Source organism: Falco punctatus, assembly GCF_963210335.1.
Source record: "Falco punctatus genome assembly, chromosome: 4".
Lineage (NCBI taxonomy): Eukaryota > Metazoa > Chordata > Aves > Falconiformes > Falconidae > Falco > Falco punctatus.
In genome coordinates, this window is record NC_137583.1 from 44,349,919 (window position 1) to 44,368,747 (window position 18,829).

General features: G+C 62.7%; 2 protein-coding genes across 9 annotated transcripts in view; one reads left to right on the plus strand and one right to left on the minus strand.

Annotated features, from left to right (window-relative positions):
- Nucleotides 1-5,205: 5,205 nt before the first annotated feature.
- IL12RB1 (interleukin 12 receptor subunit beta 1) lies at nucleotides 5,206-10,022 on the minus strand. 2 transcript variants are annotated; one of them, XM_080386902.1, is made up of 15 exons: nucleotides 9,894-10,022; nucleotides 9,419-9,533; nucleotides 9,100-9,269; nucleotides 8,881-9,032; nucleotides 8,318-8,354; nucleotides 8,034-8,144; nucleotides 7,868-7,950; nucleotides 7,563-7,788; nucleotides 7,303-7,473; nucleotides 7,107-7,220; nucleotides 6,849-6,999; nucleotides 6,622-6,761; nucleotides 6,396-6,492; nucleotides 6,233-6,314; nucleotides 5,206-6,130 (listed from the first exon to the last, which is right to left on the minus strand). In XM_080386902.1, the coding sequence occupies exons 1-15, from the start codon at nucleotides 9,958-9,960 to the stop codon at nucleotides 5,750-5,752; spliced, it is 2,097 nt and encodes a 698-aa protein (XP_080243028.1). In that variant the 5' UTR covers nucleotides 9,961-10,022; the 3' UTR covers nucleotides 5,206-5,749. The 2 variants fall into 2 exon arrangements, with proteins under 2 accessions (XP_080243028.1, XP_080243029.1); XM_080386903.1 differs by lacking the exon at nucleotides 6,233-6,314 and having other exon boundaries at nucleotides 5,932-6,130.
- Nucleotides 9,959-18,829, plus strand: part of MAST3 (microtubule associated serine/threonine kinase 3) — a gene marked incomplete at its 5' end in the record, with an annotated part of 29,062 nt that continues 20,191 nt past the window's right edge. Inside the window, 5 exons of one of the 7 annotated variants that reach the window (XM_080386886.1) lie at nucleotides 9,959-10,285; nucleotides 11,983-12,211; nucleotides 14,946-14,977; nucleotides 15,536-15,723; nucleotides 16,214-16,294. In XM_080386886.1, the coding sequence (XP_080243012.1) occupies nucleotides 9,959-10,285; nucleotides 11,983-12,211; nucleotides 14,946-14,977; nucleotides 15,536-15,723; nucleotides 16,214-16,294 (857 nt within the window). The other 6 variants (XM_080386885.1, XM_080386890.1, XM_080386887.1 and 3 more) reach the window with 6 other exon arrangements.

Consider the following 18,829-nt stretch of genomic DNA (forward strand, 5'->3'; position numbering starts at 1 on the left):
CTCGCCCAGCCAGGGACACGGCACGGCACCCATGCCAGCACACAGGGACCGGCTGGGATCTGTGGGTGACACAGCCATGCCCTGTGCCCGGAGCGTGGCACGCAGGGACTTCATGCCCAGCACTGCTCCCCTCCCAGCCACGTTTGCCATCACTCCCAGGTGCTGCTTCACATATTGTGCAGAAGCCGCTGGCCAGCATGGGGTGCCCGTCCCCTGCCACATCTCAGGGGACACAGTGTGGTGGCATCCCATGCCCTGACTGCAGCATCTCCCCGCAGCTAAAGCCTTGCTGATGCCGAGTGTTTGGCACCAGGGAGGAGGCGAGCTGCACTGCTGCCCTTGCTGGTGGGCTGCTCCGGGTATCGGTGGGGATACAGCCGTCCCCAGCCAAGAGGCAAGGAGCAGGGGGCTGTCACCACTGCTGTTCTTCGTCCCCTGCCATCTCAGCCCCATCCCAGGGCAGCTCCTGCAACAGGGAAGACCCTGGCAAACACCATGGCACTGATTCCTGCTTCCCAATCTCAAAGTCTCCGGAAACAGGGCTGTGGCCCTTTTATTCTTCCCCCACTACATTGCAAGAGGCAGTAATTTTAAGCTGATTTTAACAAAAACCCTCAGTCTGAGACCAGTTTGGGGGAGAAGAAGGATCCAAGCCAGCTTGCAGGGATACACACACATTGCAAGCTTGCAATTAACACCCCCCTCCACTTACCAACCTTGTTAGCAAGCTTGTACCCAATTACTTTTTAAATGCAAGGGTTTATGTAGAGCAGGGAGAGGCATTTTCCTGCTAAGCAGCTGTGTAAATGCCACTGTATCCCAGTGTGGATAGAGGCAGTGATAGCTGGGGGGGTCCCAGCTGGTTGGAGGTAAGCAGCGCTGGTGGGGCGGGTGGGCAGCTGCAGCACTGCAGGATGGTCCTGGGGGGGCCCAAGCTGGTTCTCTCTGCTTTCCCAGTGGGTTTTGTGTGTGAAAAAATGAGGGAGAGTCAATCTGCTTGTAAAGAGCTGGTAAACACATGGGGGGGGGGGGCAAATCTGGGGTGAGGAGGCGGGGGGAATTGCTCTTGGTCCTGTATTTACTGCTGCAAAGCTTGGCTGGCTGCTGGCTCTGGGCTTAGCCCTTTCCCTGCTCTCACAGATGGGTGTTTACTGCAAAAATGGCATTTTGGGGGGGTTCTCTGGTTGCTACCGAGCCAGCTATCCTTAGCTCAACTCTGGCTGCCTGCTTGAGCAAAATATGTTTACGCCGCAAACCTCTGGAAGGCTCTGCTGCCAAGCGGGCAGGGGAATGTGTACGCCGATAAGGGCGCCACGTCCTTTCCTTCCAGATCACCCAATAGCCGGGGAAGTGCACAGAGGCAGCTGCCTGCCTCCCAACGTCCTTTTATAATTTCTTTTATTATATAAAGTTTTGGTTGAATAAAAATAAAAATAAATCAATAGCTGTGGCTTTGCTGCACCAGGCTGCTGCCAAAGCCTGGAAAGCTTCGGAGATGCCAGAGGCTGAGCTGCCCCCAGGGCTGCTGGCCCTGCGAGCAGCCATCTGAAAACATTAAAACTGCAGAAACAAAATATTTCCTGTGCTTCTCGCGTGGCAGAAGGAGAACATGGCTTCTCCTGGCTCACGTGCTGGGGCTCACAGCATCCTGGTGGGATTTTGCAGTGAGCTGAGCATCCAGCCCAGCCCCGCAGGGGATGGGGCAGCTCTGAGCCTCTCTGCGGGGGGAAAAAAAATTAAATATTCAATTTTGTTGGTGCTTCAAGTAATTTTCCATTTTCTGGTTTGGAAATAACACACGGGTGAAGCTGTTGCAGCCGGCGAGCTCAGCCTGACATGAGCAGGAAAGAGCCAGGGGTGCCGGGCAGCTGCGGGCCCTGTTTGCAAAGTAAAACTGCAGTTGTTGTTGTGACACTGTATGGTTGCAAAACACCGGCGCTGAAATACCCGTGACTTTCAAAACAAGCTGAGCCCAGCTGCAGCTGGTGGCTGGCTGCAATCCCTGTAGCCCCTTCCCTGCTACACAGGCATGGCTGAGGTGATGGTGCCAGTGATGTTTGCAGGTTTTTTGGGGGGGAAGAACCCCAAAAACTTTCTTTAGAGAGGAAAAGCAAAGATCCCCCAGATGTAGAGGTTCTTCTCCCCCCCTGGATCTGCTGGGCATCCTGGCTTTTGCAGTGCTGGGAGGGTGCGTGTCTGCCCCTGGGTGAGATATAGCCATTGAATTCTGCCTACAGAATAATAATTAATAATAATAAAAAATAATCCTAGGGATCAGTTTGTTTGCTTAGCGATTAACTCAAAGCAGCTCCTGAATGGTCACCTAATCTCCCCAGGAGCGAGTGGCATTGTGTAGGTAGTGGCAGGGGTGGCTTTTTGCCCAGCAAATAATCCTTCTCCCTGGCACGGCTGGTGGTTGGGCTGGGCTCAAACACCTTGTTGGCATCAGCTCTGCTCAGGGCTGGGGCTGGGCGAGGGGGGCAGGGTGCTGGGTGCTGGGAAGGGGCTGTGGAGGGGAAGGCTGGATGAGGGAAGGGGCTGCAAGAGGGGCAGGTAAAGGAAGGGGTTGCAGGGTTGCAGCCTTCTCTGCTGCTCAGGCTAAATCCGGGCTGTTTCCCTGAGGAGGCTGGGAAACAAGTTAAACTTCTCCATCTGGGAGCAAAACTTAGCCCAGGCCCACAGGGATGGACCTCACCTTCCTCAGGGGCTTGCACCCCCTGAGAGTCGGTGTATGTGGGGCTGTAGCAAACCCCTCCAGCTCTTTTATGGCTTTCCTTCGGGGCCAGCTGAGCTCGCATCCCCCAAAATCAGGGAGCCTGGAGCAAATCCCCAGGCTCCGAGCATCCTCCTGCTACCCCGGCTGGCTGCACTGCATGCTTTCTCGGGATGTGGCGCTGAATTTTCTGCTTAGCATGAGTAAGCAGAGGTGTCATGGGGTAAATGCACCCCTGCAAATCCCCTGTGCTTTTGGGGATACATTGCCAGGACCCTGTGGGAATAGGGAGAGGTTTTTCCCCCTTAGGGCAGGGATGCTCCGCACTTGCCCTGGCAAACAGTACCTTCAGCCCCGGCATCCAGGTGGCACTGGCACTGCTGGTGTAAACAGCCATACTGAAAGTCAGTGTATCAGGCAATATAAAAAGGCACCACAGGGCGTAATCAGATGTCCTTCTCTAAAAATAAAAGGCAACAGGTCTTAAATTAGCTGCTTGTAAAGGTGTCGGGGTACGTGTGTGCAGACAGCTGGGCCAGCTCCGCTCTGCTTGGCCAGGGAGATTCCAAAGCCGGGGGGCACCCTCAGGCTCAGGGTGCCTTTGGGATTGATGCTGACCCCGCCGCGCTCCCACCAGCCTCCCCATGCTGGGATGAGTTTTATTTCCCCTGTTGCGATGGCTTTTTGCTGCTTGCCCCAGCGCCGTCCCAGACAGCATCTCCCATTGGGTGTCACGATTTGCCCATTCTCAGGCTGTGAGTGGCAGCGGCTCTTGCCGGGTGTCACCGATGCCCTGTGGCGCGTCTGGGTCCTGTGCAGGGTCAGATCCGGATGGAGGAGTGGTGAAGGTCCTGGCTGTGAAAGCAGGGCTGGTGGCTGTCCCCAGGTCGCTGGGCTCAGAGCAGCTCCCGGAGACTCATTTGGAAAACAGTCCTGTAAAACTTAAACTAATTAGAAAGTCCTGAGCTGCTCGCTTACACTAATTGGCACAGCCGGCTTAATTGGTTTTCCCCAAGACATTGCCCATGGGCTCTGTGCAGCACCGTGTTCCTGGCAGAGCACTGGCCGACTGGGGACACGCGTGGGCAAGGATGCGTGGGGCTGTCGGTGGGGATGGGGCTGTCCCTGAAGGTGTTGGGGGGAGGGGGCTTGGCTTAAGTGGCCCCACGGGTGGGATGGATCCCCAGCAGATGCCCCCATGGGGGGGTGATGGGGGGGGTGGGGGGGTGGTGTCTACCATCCCCCGCCTCTCCCTGGGTTGTTTTTAATGCAGCAACCGGGACTGGCTGCCCTGGCGTGAACTTGTTCCATGACCAGGAATGATTAACCGGCAGTGCCACTGGCCCCAGGCCAGCTGCGTGTTTGCTGCTGCTGCCTGGCCTTCCCTCGCTGCTCCGGCCCCAAAAACGGGCCGTAAACAGGGGCTGAACCCCGAATGTGCGCCTGCCCCGGCGCCCTGCTGCTGACTGAATGCTTCCTCCACACGTGGCTGGCCTGGGGTGTTTCCAGCAGCGAGCCTGGCATTGCCCAAATCCCAGTAAAATCCCTAAATCTGCTGCCTCCGCGTGGGTTGCTGGGGCTGGGAGGATGCCAGATGCCCAGCCTGCAGCCGATCCCCAGGGATTTGGGGTGCTGGCGACCAGGGATAGAGGCTGCCGGTACATGGGGGCCCGCGGGGTGATGCACGGCCGTGGGCAGAGGGAAGATGGATTTTCTCAGCCGGGAGGTGGGGACGCGGGGCTGGTGCCACCTCGTGGCTCCGCCGGCAGCTGAGACACCCTGGATGTGCGGTGCCGGACACGGGTGGGCACGGTGCCGGTGGGCACAGCGGTGAGGGGTCCTGCGTGCACACAGCCAGGCGGGACCCCCAGCCATGAGGGTGCCACCGTTGCAGCCGCCTCCATCCCCTGCCCTCCGGCCCGCCCGCCCTGGCTGGGGGGGGTCGCGGGGAGGCGCAGCAGCGCGGCCGTGGCCCCGCGTCCCGGCGCGTTATCGGTTGTCGCCCGTCGGCATCAGCGCGGTTTCCGCCGGTGCCGCGAGCAGCGTTTGGGTTAAATCCTTCGCGAGGCAGGACCGGGGCTAAAAGCAGCAGCGAGGAGGCTGAGCCCTGGCGGCTGCGGCTGCGGCACCACAGCTCTGCCGGTGCTGACTCCTCCCGGACTTCCCCGTGCTACTAACCCCATTTAATTATTTTTTCCCCCGTTTTATGTTTTGCACTCTCAGCAAATAAACCCCAACACCTCCAGCCCCAGCATGCAAGGTAGACAAAACCATGCATCACTCTTCAGTCTCAGCAGCGGCTCCAGTTCTGCCCCAGATGAGGGCTGGGGCAGCAGTGCAGCCCCGTGTGAGGCTGCTGGGGGGGGCCCTGCGACCCCGGGTCCCCCCCAGATCCAGCCCCACCGCCTGGCTGCATCCTATGCAGTGCCATGGATTGCCCCCAACTCTAAATCATCGCTGTAGTCTGCCCAGGTCAGGCAAAGGAAGCCATCTCAGCCCAGTTGCTTCATGCATTTATTTTATGGTTTTGGGTTTTGTATTTATTTTGTGAAGTGTTGTTGGTTGGTTTTTTTGTTTGGTGTTTTTTGTTGTTTTTTTTTTGCAGGTAGCCAGTGTTTGGTGCTGGGGCTGTTTGTGCCTCTGTCCTGCCAGGGTGATGCTGGCCCCTGCAGTGGCAGGAGGCAGCTGGCTGGGATGAAGCTTTGCTTCTTCTTCCGATCCAGCCAAGGAAATACCCTCAGCCCTGGCTTTACTCCACCACTTTCCCTTGTTATTTATCACCTGTGGAATGATGAGGCTGGAAAGCACATGGCCAGATCCTGGCTCCATGCAACGCTGCATCTGGAGGCATAGCCTTTTGTGTCCTGGAAACCAGAAAAACCCCTCAAAGTGCCAGTGCAACTGTGACCCCACAGGGTGGACGCTTGGCATCCCATGGGACACAACCCCCTCCCCCCCCCCATCCCCCTCCTGCCATCCATCCCCGCTCTCCCAGCCTGGTGATGGCTACAGCACAGACTTCTGCAGTGATGGGTCCTATCCTTCCTCATCCCTGATGATGATGGGTTTGTCAGAGATGAGCAGGGCAATGGGGACCAGCAGCTGGTGTAGTCTATGCCTCCCCTCCTCTTCCCCCTCCTCCTCCTCACTGGGTGGGTGGGTGGTGCAACTGGTGCTGCCAGGCAATGGAAATCCCACCGGGCTCGGCACCTCCTGCCTGCGGTAGGCAAACGGCAGCTCCTTCTGGCCACCTGGCTGGCATGCTGCTGCCAGCTCTTCAGCCCCAGGGCCAGGCTGTGGCGTGCCAGGCCACGTGCTGGTGTCAGTCAGCTCCTTCCCGGGATTCAGCTCCTTTAGCAGCAGCTCGGCTGGGCTGAACCTCTCCGAGGGCTCCACAAAGCCTGGTCGGTGCTGACCCTAAGGGTCGGATGCAGTTGGGGTGGGAACATCCCATGCCAGCACTGAGCACAAGCATGTGCCAGGTGCGGGATCCAGCCCCTCTTGCACTTTGCATCTCACCTGGTTCATTTCGCCAGTGGCAAACTGGATGGCTTTGCTGCCCATGGGCTTGGGCAGGGGTGGGAAGAGGAGGCGGCAAGCCCTGGGGAGGTGGGGGTTGGTGAGGAGGTGGGGAATGAGCTGGGTAGCCAGAGCAGGGTGGGGACAAGGGTGCTGCAGTCACCTCTTTTTGCTGAGCTGGTAGATGGCAGCCATGGTGGGGAGACCGAGCAAGATGCCCAGGTACTTCAGGTTGTATTTCCACGCTGCTCCCTGGGCACCTGGGGATGGGCACAGTTGAGTGATGGCATTTCTGTCCCCAGCACCCCACGTGGGACATGGGAGCTGTTTTGGGGTGAGGACGAGCACCCCATGGGGACCAGGGAGGGGATGGGGTCTCCAGCCATTACCCAGTGCCTTGGTCTGGAAGTGCCACCAAGCACCACAGGTCCCCTTGCTCTCCCCTGTCACCTCCCAAACGCCCACCCTGTAGGCTGTGCCAGGCTGTAGGTTTTGGAGGGTGTAGTGCGATGCCGCAGCGTCCGCTTCACTGTCTGGGCAAATGGAGCTGGTGGTAGTCTGGCAGCTGCCTGCAGGCAGCACCCTCCTCCTGCCCCACAGGGGTGGGGGGTCACACTCACAGGTCACGTTGTCACCCTCGGCTGCGTGGCAGATGAGGTACTTGGCCAGCGCCCCAGGACAGGCAGCACGGGGGGATGGGCTCCACTGGAGGACAGCAGCATCATCCCCAGCACTGGCATTGATGCGGATGGGCACAGCTAGCGAGGCTGCATGTGATGGGGGGTGGGTGCAAAAAAAAAAAGGGGGTGGCATTTCAGGAAAGCCTCTTTTTGCAATTAAATGGGGCGCAGATGCTCCATGTTTCCATACGTACCATTGCTGGCATAGTGGTGCTGCAAGGCAAAGGTAGACCAGCCCCGCACCGGGGCCCAGCTGTGCACGGCGAGGCGGTAACACGCCGGTGCTTCCCACGCTCCTGGGGCAGGAACTGAAGATACCAGTTAAACCCATGCCAGGATCCAGCTCCAGGTAGGGGGGGGACAGGTCGGCAGCTTGGGGGACTCCCTTGCCTCTCTCCACATGGATGCTCTCAGCAGGGAAATCCCGTTGGACGCAAATGCCCTGTTTCGGTGCTCCTGGCAGTGGCTGCTGCTCGAAGCAGTAGGCGAAGCCAGGGCTTGGTGCTTCCCACTGCGCCGTCATGGTGCCACCATCCATGCTGATGTCCTTGAAGCTGAGATCTGGGAAGAAACAGGGAATGCGAAGGATGGCTGGGAAAATAACCCCCTCAAGGCTGCCAGGGAGCTCGGTCCTTCCGCGGGGCTGGTACCTGCACTCTGCTCTGCTGGCACACGGAGCTGCCGCGCTGGCCCTGGCCCGGCGGCATTGGCTGCTGTCAGCAGGATCTCGTACTCAGCACCACAGAGGGTGAGGTTGTGCGCCATCACCTCCCCCCCCAGCACCACAGCATCCTCCTCGGCCAGCTTGGCACAGCGGCACACCAGCATGCGGACACGTAGTGTGTAGGTGACATCCCCTTGCTCCTTGGGGGCTTGCTGGGGGAGGGAGAAAGGGCGGCTCGGAGGATGAAATGGGGGGGGACAACACCCAGGAGGGTCCCTGCTGCTGCCCTACCTGCCAGCTCAGCCTCAGCACCCGCTGCCCATCTCTCCCCAGTTTTCCCAGCTGGTAGCTCAGCACTGGGCTAGCCAGGATTTCTGCAAGAGGAAGGACCCTGGCTGGGCTATCGGCATTTTTGGGAGCCGTTGGGATCCCACCGGCCTCCTCCCCTCTTCCTCACCCTCAGGAATGAAGATGGAGCTGCTCCAGTCGCTCCAGTAGCTGCTCCAGTGGGAGGGCTTGTGCCGGAGCTGAACCTCAAAGGCGCTGTCCCCCCCCAGGGTGCAGGTCACTAGAGTGGGGTGGCAGGGTCAGGCGATGGGTTCCCCCCTCCTTTCCCCCAGCTTTTGGCCATCATGGGGTGCTGGGAGGCCAGGAGGGAGTGCAGGACAGAGCCCCACTGCCAGGACGTAGAAGCACCCCCAGGAGACACTTGTCCCCCGCATCCCCACAGGCCCAACAGACCTGAGTCATCCTCATCCATCACTGTCTCGCACATCACCTGCAGAGAGAACAGGGATGAAGACACCCAACCAGTCAAACCAGTATGTTACTGGGACGTGAAAGCAATGCTGCCCTGTGCCCCCCCAAACATCCCAGGGTCTGGGAGAGCCAAATGGGGTGCAGGGGACATGGTGGCCAGGAGAGTCCCCTTGGCTGGGGTACCATGCCTTCAGCCCCAAGACCCTCCTGGCAGCAACTGAGAGGGGTGGGGGGTCCCCTGCTGCAGGGGGGGTTCGCTGGGGATGAGTGTCCAGATTTCATCTGTTGTCGTCATTAGTATAATCTGGGGTTTTGCTTGTGTAATCCCCACAAATTGCAGCCTGATCCTGTTATGGGCAGCAGCAGGAGCCCGTGGCCAGGAGGATGCAGCAGAGCCGATAACGCAGGGAAACAGATGGGACACGGCCAGGTTTGCGGGGGGGGACACAATGGTGGCATCACCAGCCCCCCACACTCCCCCAGCTGCCATGATGTTACTGACTGTGCCATCGGTCACCGCCAGCTCTGGCAAACCGCATTTCTACCTGCGTCCAGCTGCTGTTGCCCATCATCCGGAAGCGAGCCTCCCGCTGTGGTGGCCGGTCCCCATGGTGGCACGATGACCTCGGCATCTGCAACCTCAGCCGGCCGCCGGTCTTGGTGAATGGCATTGTGGTGGGGGGTGGGTCCATCTTGACTGTAAAGATGAGGTGGTTATTGGTGCCAGTGCTGGCACCCAGCCTGCCCCCCCCCGGTGTGCTTACCAGCCTTGTTGAGATACAGCGTGAGGTTGGGGGTCCTGTGGATGTGGTCCCCCCAGCGCGCTTCCACCCAGGCTGTGACATTGGTGAGGACGTAAATATGGTGATGCTTCAGGGTGTATGTCGTCCTCGCGCCCGCCTTGAACTGCTGGCACAACCTGGGCATTGCATAGCTGCGGGGGAAGCAGGTGCAAGGTTGGATCCAGGTGGGCTTGGGATGCGGAGGTCACGTATCCCCAAGTGTCCCGTGTGTCCTGCTCAGGGGACAGCCTAAGGGCTCCCCAGGACGTGGTGCCCACCCCTGCCACAGTACCCCACTCACCAGAGCGTCAGAAGGTAGGAGGTGTCGCTTGTTGGGCCGTGGGGTGGCCAGGAGCAGAGGAACCAGCGGGACCCGCAGCGTTTCCAGCAGGAGAAACCAGGGCTGGTGGCAGTGCCTGCGGGAGAGGGCAGCGGCTGGGGGGTCCCGCACCCCAAACCCCAATGCGTTGGGCAAGGCTGTAGCCATCACCCGATCACCATGTTGCTTGCCCAGGGGATCGGAGCAGCCGCACGGGTGATTCCCACCCCAAAAAGCACCATTTTCCTGCTCAGTGGGTTTGTGGCACCGGCTGGTGCCGCTCACTCTGGCTCCTGCCCGCTGCTGGGGGGTATTCACCCGGCTTTCCCCCGTGCCTGCGGTTTCAGGCGACCATCTCCATCACCGCGCTGGTTCCGTGGGCCTTATCGCCCCTGGATCGTTCAGTGAAAGTCTTTTGAAATTATCTCTCATCTCCTAGCACTGCAGGAGCACTTACCACCCTGCGCCAGCACCGCCAGTGCTGCCAGCAGCCACCCCAGCATCAGCCACCCGAGGTGTCCCATGCCAGATCTGAGGCTCCGCTCCCCTTCCTGGCTGCCCGCTCACCCCGGCACGCGGTGGGTGCCCCCGGCAGCTCGGCAGCAGCCCTGGCCCTCAGCGCAGCTTTGCGCACCCAATGTTTCCTCTTCTGCTAAAAGCTGGCCCAGGGGTGGCTGCTCCTGGGCGGGCAGGGCAAAGGGCGGGAGTGCACGCCTCACTTTTACCAAAAGCAAAAGAGAAAGTAACCAAAATATCCCCCTTTTTCTGCTGGTCCTCAGCCAAACCCCACCACCGCTGCGCTGTGTGTCCTGGCCACACCATGTGCCTCGGGCTGGTGAGAAGTGCCAGGTAAGCAAAAGAGATGTCTTGTGGTTCGGGGGAGCTGCGGGGTGTGTGGCTTTTTTTTTTTTTTTTTTTTTTTTTTTTTTAGCACGTTTTTGCTCCCCTGCCTGTAATGGGGCAAATCTCAAGCGGTTGCTCCAGGGTTGGGGTTGTTTGGGGTTTTGGCAGCATGTGTATGTGCACTCTCGCCCAAACCAGGCTCCTGTCCCCATCCCTGGCACAATTTGTCCCCTGCAGCCACAAACAAAGCCCCAGTGAGGCAGGAGAGAACGGTGTCACTGGGATGCTGGCAGCCGCGTGACGGGGTGGGTGACCCCCGGGCAGCAGAGCCGGGTGGCACTGAGGGCTGTGCACAGAGTCCCCTTGTTCCCACAGAAAGTGTCCCCTTGTGTGGCTTTATGCTCAGGGCTGGAGGGCGGTGGTGGCGGGAGTGTTCCCATGCCGGGACGGCACTGCAGGGACCCCACCATCCTGCTGTGGTGGGCATGGCTGGGCTGGGTGCGCAGAGGGTCCCTCAGCACCTCCTGCTTCACTGTGTGCCCTTGCCAGCCTGCCCTGGGGTGCACACCGAGCTGTGCTGTGCCATGCCAAACTCAGCCATGCCAGGCTTTGCCATGCCACAACATACAGCAGGACTCTGCTGGACTCGACTGGGCTGGACTGCCATGCTGTGCTAAACTGGGCCAGGCCATGCTGGACCATGTCATGCCAAGCTGTGCCATGCTGGACCATGCCATACCATACTGGACTGCACTGGGCAGTGCTGGTCTGCGCCAGGCCATAAGGGCCATCTGTGCCATGCCAGCCACAGGACAGACCTGGGCTGGACCACACTGAGCCAGGGGGGCTGTTCTACCTGTCCACTCCTGTGCCAGCCCCAGGCCGTGCCGTGCCAGGCAGTACTGAGCCAGGAAGACTCTGCCAGCCAGCCTCAGGCTATTCTGTGCTGTGCCATGCTGGTTTAGCCCTGTGCCATGCCATGCCATACCTGACCTTGCCATGCTGGGTCTGGCATGCCAGGAAGACTGTGCCAGTCCTGGGTGGTTCCATTCTGTGCAGTACCAGCCCCATGCCATGCTGTGCTGTGCCACGATGTACTGTGCTGTTCCAACCCTGTGCCATGCCATGCTGTGCTGTGCCATGATAGACTCTGCCATGCTGGGCTCTACCAAGCTAGGCAGACTGTGCCAGCCCCAGGCCATGCCATACCACGCTGGATCCTGCCATGCCAGTCTTCTGAGCCAAGCAGACCATGTCAACCCTATGCCATGCCATGTTGTGCCAGCCCCGTGCTGTGCCAGCCCCGTGCCATGCCATGCTGTGCTGTGCCATGCCAGTCCCGTGCTGTGCCTTGCCATCCGCATGCCATGCCAGGCCCCCATGCCGTGCCAGCCCATGCTGTGCTGTGCCATGATAGACTCTGCCATGCTGGGTTCTACCGAGCCAGGCAGACTGTGCCAGCCCCGTGCCATGCCATGCTGGACCCTGCCATGCTGAGCTCTTCAGAGCCAAGCAGACCGTGCCACCCATGGACTGTGCTGTGCCATGCTGTGCCAGCCCTGTGCTGTTCCATGCACTGTTGTGCCAGCCCCACGCCATGCTGTGCCGTGCCAGTCCCATGCTGTGCCATACTGTGCCGTGCCAGCCCTATGCCGTGCCAGTCCCATGCTATGCTGTGCCAGCCCTGTGCCGTTCCATTCCAGCCCAGTGCCGTGCCAGCCCCGTGCCGTGCCATACCGTGCCGTGCCAGCCGCGGGCTCGGTGCCGATGCGCGGCCGGTGACGCGGCAGGGCCGCTGGGCGGCGCACCGGGCGCACCGGGCGGCGGCGGCGGGGCGGACCGGGCGCACCGGGCGGAGCGGGCGCAGCGGGAGGCGGCGGCGGGCGCGGCGGAATGGACGAGCCCAGCATCCTGCGGCGCCGGGGCCTCCAGGTGAGGAGCACCGGGGAGCGGGGAGGCGGCTCCCGGGCACCGGGCACGGCGAGTGGGGCACCGGCGGTGGCTCGGAGCCCGGCGGGGGAGGGGGGAGCCGGGGAGAGCCCAGCCCCAGTGAGCCTGGGGTGCTCTGGGTGCGGGTCTGTGAGGGGTGGGTGCTCTAAGTGAGAGATGGGTGCTCTGTGGGCATGTGAGGGGGTGCCGCGTGTGCAAGAGGTGGGTGCTGTGGGTGAGAGGTGGGTGCTCTGGGTGTGTGCAAGAAGTGGGCGCTGTGAGTGGGCGATGGGTGCTCTGGGGGTGTGTGTGCAAGAGGTGGGTACTGCAGATGAGAGGTGGGTGCTGCAGGTGAGGGGTGGGTGCTGCCCGTGCGAGAGATGGGGGCTATGTGTGGGCAGCGTGGGATGGTTGGGACAGGAGCCGGGCACCCAGCTCCGGGAGCAGGGCAGGGTATGAGCCCCAGCCATGCTGCGACGTGCTGGGGGGCCACCCGCCTGTGTGGGTGCTGGGTGCTCTCATGAGAATGTCGTGGTCTCTCCAGCCCAGCATGCGATGCCGGCCATGCCAAACCTCTGCGCCAGCATTGATTTGCCCCTCCAAACAGCCGCCCCCTCCATCACCCTGTGTTCCTGCTCCTGGCAGGCCAAGGGGTATCCATCTTCCCTGCCCACCCTGCACCCGCTTCCCACAGGAACACCGGCATCCACTGCCATGTGTGGAGGGGTGACAACCACAGCCCGCCCTGGCTCACAGAGATGAGTGCTGAGCCTGATTTTTCCGGGTGACTTCATGTCTCCCTCCGTCCCCGTCCGCAGCGGGGAGCTGCAGTAACCGGGGCGCCCAGCCTGAGCTGTCGGGGCGGTTGGAGGATGGCACAGTGCTGCCTTCATCCGAGCTGGCAGCTCCGCAGGGCAGCCACGTTCCGCCGCACGCTCAGCCCGGGAAAGGGCCCTGCATGGGAGCTGCCTCCCCACGGATGCAGACGGACAGAGCCATGGCCTCGGGCTTCAGGGCTCTTGGTTGCAGGCATTGCTCCTGGCGGTCTCGGGGGAGGGCAGGGGTCCTGGCTGTGTGCCTGCATCCCCATGGCAGGAGGGGTGGGAAGGGGCTCCCACCAGTGAGCTAATCCCAAAGCGCTGAGCAGCAATGCCATCCCTGATGCCATCCCCACAGGGATCAGCTGATGGTTAATCCTGGCTCCCACCAGGACTTGCTGGTAGGAGACGCAGGGTGCTGGGTGGGTGCATCAGGCACCCTGTGGGTGCTGGCCCTGTGGCACTGCCCCACATGGGTCCCCAGAGCCCTCGAGGGATGCTCTGGCTGTCCCCAGGGATGGCAGCATGGCAGCCCCCAGCAGCAATGGGTGTTGGTGCCACAGGACCTCTCTGTGCCCTTGCACCCATGGGTGGGGAGGCTGTGCCATGGGGCAGGGGTGACATGGAGACAAGAATGTCTGTTCTCTGTCCCATCTGCACATGGCTGGGCAGTAAAACCCTCATCAACTGCCTCTTCCTCTGCTCTGGGGATGGTGGCCGGTGGCACAGCCCCAGGTGTGAGTGGGGACCTAGGCTGGGTGATGGGCAGGGCTGAGTGAGGGTGCTGGGGGGCTCCTGCTTTACGCAGGGACCCTGCACCCCCTTCCTCAACCCAGGCCTGGGGTCACCCAGTGCTGTTGGGTGCACTGGGACACCCACATCCACCCCGAGCACCCACCCCCAGCACCCATGCCACGCCGGGGGCAGACACAAACCCGTGGGCCCTGGGGATGCCGAGTCCCTGTGCGCCCAGGCATGATGTCACCCGTTGCCACGGTAATGATGCTGCATCACTGCGTTGCAGCGTGCCCCAACCCCGGGATTTCCACAGGGGCTGCGTGGTGTGGGCAACGGGACAGGGCGAGGATACCCCAGGAGATGTGGGGTGCATGGGTGCTGCTGCGTGCCCTGAGATGGGTGGCAGCAGCCCCTGCCCGTCGGGAGCTCCCTGCCCAGGTCAGGAATGTGTGTAAGCTCCTTAGGGGTACGGAGCCCGTGGGTACCAGTGGTGCGTGCAGGATCAGAGCGATGATGGTGCATTAGCCAGCACATGCCCCCGCCACGTATGCCAGCATCCTGTGGTGTGCCAGGGTTCATGCCATGCCCCTCGCAGTGTGCCAGTGGGATCTGTGCCACTCTTTGTGGCATGCCCGGTGGCACATGGGAGGGTGCTGGGGCTACGCCAGAGCTGGCCGGTACCCACCGCGCCAAGAGGATGGCGTGGGCTGAGGTACCTGCCTGCAGAGCTGCCCTTTGCCCTGTTGCATCACCTGCAAGCAAACAGCTCTTGCAAGAAATATTCCCAATGGCTGGAAAAATAGTGTGGGGGCTGCCAGCGGCTCCCCACACCTGGGATCAGGGAGACAGGGCACAGCCACCACCCCAGGGCCATGCTCCAGCCAGGTGGCTGGGTGCTGCTCCTGCTCCACCACCCTCCTGCCCTCGCTCTCGGGTCCGGCCACGGGGCCACCAGCCCTGGGGACTTTGTGCGCTGACCCTGGGCGAGTGGTTTGTAGAGCTGGGGGACCCTGGGCACGGTGAGTGCAGACCGATCCTGCGGTGTCAGGGGCCAGCTGCAGGCAGTGGGGATACTGTTTGGTGCGTGGCTGTGGGCTAGCAGGAGGTGGGGTCCCACGCATGGGGACCCCCTGATGGCTGGGGCCACTCTCTGACCCTGCTTCTCACTTTTCTTGTTGCAGAAGGAGCTGAGCCTGCCGCGCCGAGGAAGAGCGTAAGTCCCCGTGTGGGGCCACCCATGGCGTGGGGTGGGGTGTCACCAGGAGGGATGTGCTCAGGGATGTGGCACCGGCACCATGGGGGGGCAGCAGGGACAGGTGGCAGATGGCGCTGGGGCTTGGCATCACTCTGTTCTCTGACACTGGAGGGACCTGATTGTACATGTGCTGGGGTGTGCTGGGGTGTACTGGGGTGTGCTGTGCTCTGCTGCAGGTGTATTGGGGTGTGCTGGGGTGTGTTGGGGTGTTCTAAGTGGTATGAGGGTGTACTGGGAGGGCTCTGGAAGGTGGGGCTATGTTGAGGCTGTACTGGGGCTGTGTTTGGGATGCACTGGGGGGGCACTGGGGCCATCGTGTTCAGGATGCACTGGAATAGCACTGGGGCTGTACTGGAGCTGTGCTGGGGCTGTGGTGTCTGGGCACCAGCAGTGCCCCAGCACATCCTGGGAACCGCACGGATCGGGGCTGCCGCTGGGTCGGGTGCACCGGCGGCCCGGGGGCTGCGATGCCGAGCCGTGCCGAGCCAAGCAGTGCTCAGCCGTGCCGTGCCGCAGGGGCGGGCCCGGGCCCGTGGGCCGAGCAGGGGGAGCCCCGGCGGGGCCGCCGTTGCCGCCCGCCCGCAGGAGCCGCCCAGCGCGGGGGGAGCCGGGGCGGCGGCGGCGCGGGGAGCGGGAGCGGAGCGGGGCGGCGGCGGGATGAAGTCGCGGCGGGACAGGCTGAAGATCCCCTCGCTGACCTTGGAGTGAGTCGGAACTGGGGCGGGCCGCGCCGGTACCAGCCCCAGGGGCGGGCTGCGGGGCCCCGGGGCAGCCTCGTCCCGGATCATCCCTGTTCCGGAGCATCCCTGTCCTGGTCCATCCCCATCCCGGAGCATCCCCGTCCTGGAGTATCCCCAGCCCTTCCTCCTGCATCCCCAGTCCCGGGACTCTCCCGGTGACACCCACCCCTCCGCCACCTCCGGCAGTACCAGACCACCCGATGTCTTCCCCGCCACAGCCTTAGACCCCCCAGTGCCCCCTCTGTCCCCTGTGCTCCACTCCAGCCCTGCCCCACTGCCCTCTCCCCCTGCCCTGCCTGGCCCCCGAGCCCTGATCCCCTGGCTCCAGCCCTTGCCCCCTCTGCCCTTGGTCCCTGGCCCCCTCCGCCGCCCCCCCCAGCTCTTCTGGGGAGCTGTGCCACCGGGGCACCCACCGGCACCCACTGACACCGCGCCGGCCCGTCTTGCCTTGCAGCTTGTCTCCGAGCAGCCAGAGCCCGACGCTGCTGAGCCCCTGCAGCCCCTGCAGCCCCTTACTAACCCTGCACCCCTGGAGGTAAGACTCCCCCCCAGACCCTCCCCGGGCATCACAGCTGCCAGTTCTGGGGAAGGCAGGAAGGAGAGGTGGAGATGGGGACAGCAAGGTGGGTCCCCCCACCAGGCATGCTCTGGAGGGCCCCAAAAGCAACACTGTCTTCTGCCAGGGCATGTGGGACAACAGGGCTGGGGTCTGTCCCTAGCCCCACGCATCCCAAAAGCGACCTGGCTGTGCCAGTGGGCTCCATCTCTGCCACCGTCTGGTCCATTTTGGGAACCCTCTACAGGGATGCTGTCACAGTAGCTCAAGCTCAGGCTCCAAGCATCCTTGTTTTGAGGGAGGATTGTCTTGGAATCAGACCAGGGCAGGGCACCGTGATGGGAGTGGGGTGAGAGTGGGGATGGTGCCTTCATCCCAGCTGGGAAACCTCCCTATCCACCTTTGCTGCTCCACCGAGGGGGAAGGGGAGTGGGGAACTGCTCTAGGGGATGGGTGCCTCCCACTCAAAGCCCAAGCCCCTTGCGGTGCCCTGCTGGGTGCTGCTGTCGCAGAAGACGTGTAGCCAGACCTCGTGGCAGGTGTTGGCTGCGCTTTGCCCCGGGGACAAGGTGCAGCGGGTGTGCTGGCACCCAGCAGTCACACCCCGGCCCTGCGCCCCATGGCATCTGAGGGACAGAGCTATGGCCTGCCTAGCACCCATGGGTGACGCTGGATGCCTCCATCCATCTGCTGGGGAGAGCAGCTGGCACCAGGCAAGAGGGAACCGTCTGGGAGCTCTGCTGCTGCTCAGCAACAGGCAGAGCCATTTGTTGCGGGCAGGCAGGAGCCAGGCTGCTGCCTGTGCTCTGCCTGCACACCAGAGTCCCTGCCTGCCGCGCGCCTGTCGCTAGTCCCGGATGGCCACCCCTTGCCCACAATGGCTGTGGCATGTGAAAAAACAAGCGTGGCCATGCGGTTGCTCAGCTGAGGTGTCAGGAAGAGCATTTTGGGGGATGCTCGTGGTGGGGATGACATGGGAACAAGGACAGGGATGAGGACAGGTAGTCTGGCAGCACCCATGGCTGCCTCCACGGCTGCCGGGCAGGAGGCGAGGGGAAGCGTGGTGCTGCTGGGGTTGGTGCTGCCCTTTTGCCGTGCTGGGACCCGGCCTAACCCCACCAGCATCGGGACTTGTGGCCGTGGCACTGGCTGGTGGCCACCTGGTGGGCATGGCGATGCCATCCCACTGGGCTTGGGAAGCTCCAGCAGCCCTGGTGTGCTGCCGCACAGGGTTTTGTCACTGGCACTAAGGAGGATGGATGTCACTGGGTCTCTGCTTGGGATCTCCCTGATTAAACGGGAAAGCTGGCATGGGAGGGAGGTGGCAGGGTGCTGCCGGGGCGCTGCTGGGTGGGCGCCCTCCGAGCCTGGCATGCCGTGGGCGGTGGGGGACTGCTCCCCGCAAGGGAGCCCCAGGCCTTGGGGCCACTCCCACTGACTTGCGGGGGAGGGATTTGTGCCCCACAAATGCATGTGGCAGATGCTACATCTCCATGGTAACCCTGACCCCATTTTGGGGTGCTGCCCCATCTCTATGGCAACCCTGAGCCCCTTTTGGGGTGCTTCCCTCTCTCTATAGTAACCCTGACTGTATTTTGGGGTGCTGCCCCCTCTCTATATCCTGACCATATTCTGGGGTGCTGCCCCATCTCTGTGGCAACCCTGAGCCCCTTATGGGCTGCTGCCTGTCTCTGTGTTAACCCTCAGCCCCGGTTTTGGGGTGCTGCCCTCTGCCTCTGCCAGCCCCAACCCCCCTTTAGGGCGCAGCCCCGTCCCTACGATAACCTCGACCCCATCTCAGGGCGCCGCCTCCTCTCTGTGGGCACCCCCCTATTGATCCCCCCTCGCCTTTTGGGGGTGCTACCCCCCCGTCTCCATGGAAAACCCGAGCCCGTTTCGGGGCGCTGCCCGTCTCCATGGCAACGCCGGCACCGCCGGGCGGGAAGGGGCGGGAGGCGGCGGCGGGAGCCCGGCCCGGCCCCGCTCCCGGCCCCCGGCGCGGCCCCGGCCCCGGCCCCGGCCCCGCTCGCCTCCTTCCGCCGTGCCGGTGGCTGCGGCCGGGCCCCGGCGGGGCCGAGCCGCCGCGATGTCGGACCCGAGCTGCTGGGGAGCCGCCCCGCCCGGTTACCGGGGCCAGCGGGCCGCCGGCGCCCTGCTCCAGCGCTCCAAGAGGTACCGGGCGGCGGGGCGCTGCGCCGGGCCGGCGGCGGGGGGGGGGCGCCATGCACCGGGGTGCGTGCTTTGGGTGGGGGCCACGCACCGGGGGCTGCACCGGGGTGCTTGGGCTGGGAGGGGTCTTTGCACCGGGGGGGGCACCCTGGGGTGCTTGGGCTGGGAGGGGTCTTTGCACCGGGGGGGCACCCTGGGGTGCGTGGTTCGTGGGGGCTATGCGCCCGTGTGCATGGCTGGGCAGGGGAGGTTGCACCTGGGGGGCACCCTGGGGTACTTGGGTTGGGGGGGTGTCTTTGCACCGGCGGGGGGCACTGGAGGGTGTGTGGGTTGGGGGGGGCTGTG

Coding starts and splice junctions, on each gene's coding strand:
- IL12RB1 (XM_080386902.1), bottom strand. CDS start 9,960: ATGGGACACCTCGGGTGGCTGATGCTGGGGTGGCTGCTGGCAGCACTG. Junction 9,033..9,099: donor GCTGTATCTCAACAAGGCTG/GTAAGCACACCG, acceptor TCATCTTTACAG/TCAAGATGGACCCACCCCCC. Junction 7,474..7,562: donor GCCAGCAGAGCAGAGTGCAG/GTACCAGCCCCG, acceptor GTTTCTTCCCAG/ATCTCAGCTTCAAGGACATC.